Source organism: Notothenia rossii (assembly GCF_949606895.1).
Source record: "Notothenia rossii genome assembly, chromosome: 8".
Lineage (NCBI taxonomy): Eukaryota > Metazoa > Chordata > Actinopteri > Perciformes > Nototheniidae > Notothenia > Notothenia rossii.
The window spans coordinates 66461300-66463739 of NC_136906.1; the positions used below are offsets into that span (position 1 = coordinate 66461300).

The 2440-nt window shown below is 44.1% G+C and overlaps 1 protein-coding gene across 1 annotated transcript; it reads left to right on the forward strand.

Annotated features, from left to right (window-relative positions):
• On the forward strand, positions 1-2440 carry fosab (v-fos FBJ murine osteosarcoma viral oncogene homolog Ab). The gene is made up of 4 exons (XM_079646820.1): positions 1-295; positions 680-901; positions 1012-1119; positions 1242-2440. The coding sequence occupies exons 1-4, from the start codon at positions 161-163 to the stop codon at positions 1914-1916; spliced, it is 1140 nt and encodes a 379-aa protein (XP_079502946.1). The 5' UTR covers positions 1-160; the 3' UTR covers positions 1917-2440.

Consider the following 2440-nt stretch of genomic DNA (forward strand, 5'->3'; position numbering starts at 1 on the left):
CTCTCTCAGTTGGCATTCAAACTTTCAGTAGCAGAACAACGAGAGGAGCAATACATATCAGGAGCAGCAAGTGAAGAGTTTTTCTCAAACCTACACAGGGATTTCCTCAACTCAAGTTCACATTTGTTTGGATCTTCCTACTTGTTTTTTTTTGGGAAAGATGATGTTTACCACTTTCAACACGGAGTGCGATTCCTCCTCCCGCTGCAGCACCGCTTCCCCATCCGGGGACACCGTGGGATATTATCCCTCCCCGGCAGGATCTTACTCCAGCATGGGATCTCCTCAGTCTCAGGTATGTCCAGTTCATGTTTATTCAACTTTTATTACAATGTAGCCTATTTGTTTGCATGCAAGTTAGACAAATAAAACTCATCATAGCTCACTACATTATTCTCATAAAGCTGTAAGTTTAACCTAATGAACACAAGCCTATTTAAAAATGAAGATAGCCAATGACGTTGTGCTTGAAATAGCCCATTGACCTGCACTGCACACAGTGCAAGATGGGTTTCATTCATCCACCTGGAAACCCCATAGGGAGAGTGTAACGTCATGGTTGACATCATATGGATATTTTTAAACCACACAGCTTTTTATAGACAATCCTGCAACGCTGTATCCCTCCTCCTGACATTATATCAGATGTACTCATGATCTTCTTTCTCATTGCCTACAGGATTTCACTGACTTGACAGCATCAAGTGCCTCCTTCATCCCCACCGTCACAGCTATTTCGACAAGCCAGGATCTGCAGTGGATGGTCCAGCCTTTGATCTCCTCAGTGGCCCCTTCTCACAGACCCCCCCTCTACAGCAGCAGACCCAGCCCTGCATACACCAGACCAGGCATGAGGTCTGCTTCCAGGACTCATACCTCTAACAAGAGAAGAATGGAACAGGTAATTACCATCTGACCATCACGTTTTACATAACATGTGGCAACTTCTATGTGACACTGTATTGATTATCACGAGCTGGAGACTTAACTTTTTTCTTGTGTTCTGTGCAGGTGAACCCTGAGGAGGATGAGAAGAAGAGAGTTCGCAGAGAGAGAAATAAGCAGGCAGCAGCTAAATGCCGCAACAGGAGGAGAGAGCTTACAGACACACTGCAAACTGTAAGTTTGCCATAGATTTACCATCGGTTTACCATCATTCTTCAAAATGTATTTCTTGTCTATGCTTATAGCAGTGTAAACCAGCAGTGAAGCTAATTCCTCTATTTCTCTCTCCTTTGCAGGAAACTGATGAGCTTGAGGATGAGAAATCCCTCCTGCAGAATGATATTGCTAATCTTATGAAGGAGAAGGAAAGGCTTGAGTTCATTCTGGCTGCCCATCAACCCATCTGCAAAATCCCCTCAGACCTGGACTCAGACTTCAACATGGTCTCCATTACTCCTGCTCATCCCTTCCTGTCCACCACAGTGTCCTCCCAGCCAATCACCATCCCAAAAGCAAACACTATCACTTCCAGCCAGCCCACCTTCACCTCCACCTCCACCTGTAACTCCATCTTCTCCAGCAGCTCCATCCTCTCCACTTCCACCATCTCCAGCAGTGCGGTCAAGATGACAGACCTGGACTCCTCGGTCCTGGAGGAGTCTCTGGATCTGCTGGCGAAGACAGAGATGGAGACGGCGCGGTCAGTGCCAGAGGTCGACCTGTCCAACTCCCTTTACACAACTCAGGACTGGGAGCCCCTTCATGCCTCAGCCAACAGCAGTGACTTTGAGTCTCTTTGCACGCCTGTGGTGACCTGCACTCCGGCCTGCAACACCTACACGTCTTCTTTTGTCTTCACTTTCCCAGAGGCGGAGACCTACCCCACTTGTGGCGTTGCCCACAGGAGAGGAAGCAACAGCAACGACCAGTCCTCCGATTCCCTCAGCTCCCCAACACTGCTGGCCCTTTAAAGACTCTTCCACTAAAGACAATCGTACTTCCTATCGAGCACATCTTCTTGAATTATGAGATGTACAGATCCCAGGGCTATGGAACAGACTTAACCAGGAAGCAAATTATTTATGAATTTATTTGCCTTTATCTATACTTGCCTATAACAACAATGTAGCAAGTTAAAAAGCATGTTTCAACTTATATCACCTAGTCGTTTTATGAGTTCATATATGATTTTATGGTGCTATAGATAACAAAACTTGTTGTAGTGTTGATGTATTTTCAGAGCAATAGTTATTATTGATCCAGTTTATTTCTGGTTGATGGAATGTGAGAGTAATGTGAACTGTCTGTGAAAAACTTAAAAACTGACGTGCTTGTTGTCCATCCATGATAGTCTGAGTGGTCTATCTTGAAGTTTTCTGTGAAAACATTAGTGGTTATAATTTATGAAATTTCGAATTTATTTTTTTACAGAGAGAGTAAAGATGAATGTTGTTTTTAAAGTATGTAAATAAAAAATAGTGATATTTAAATTCAA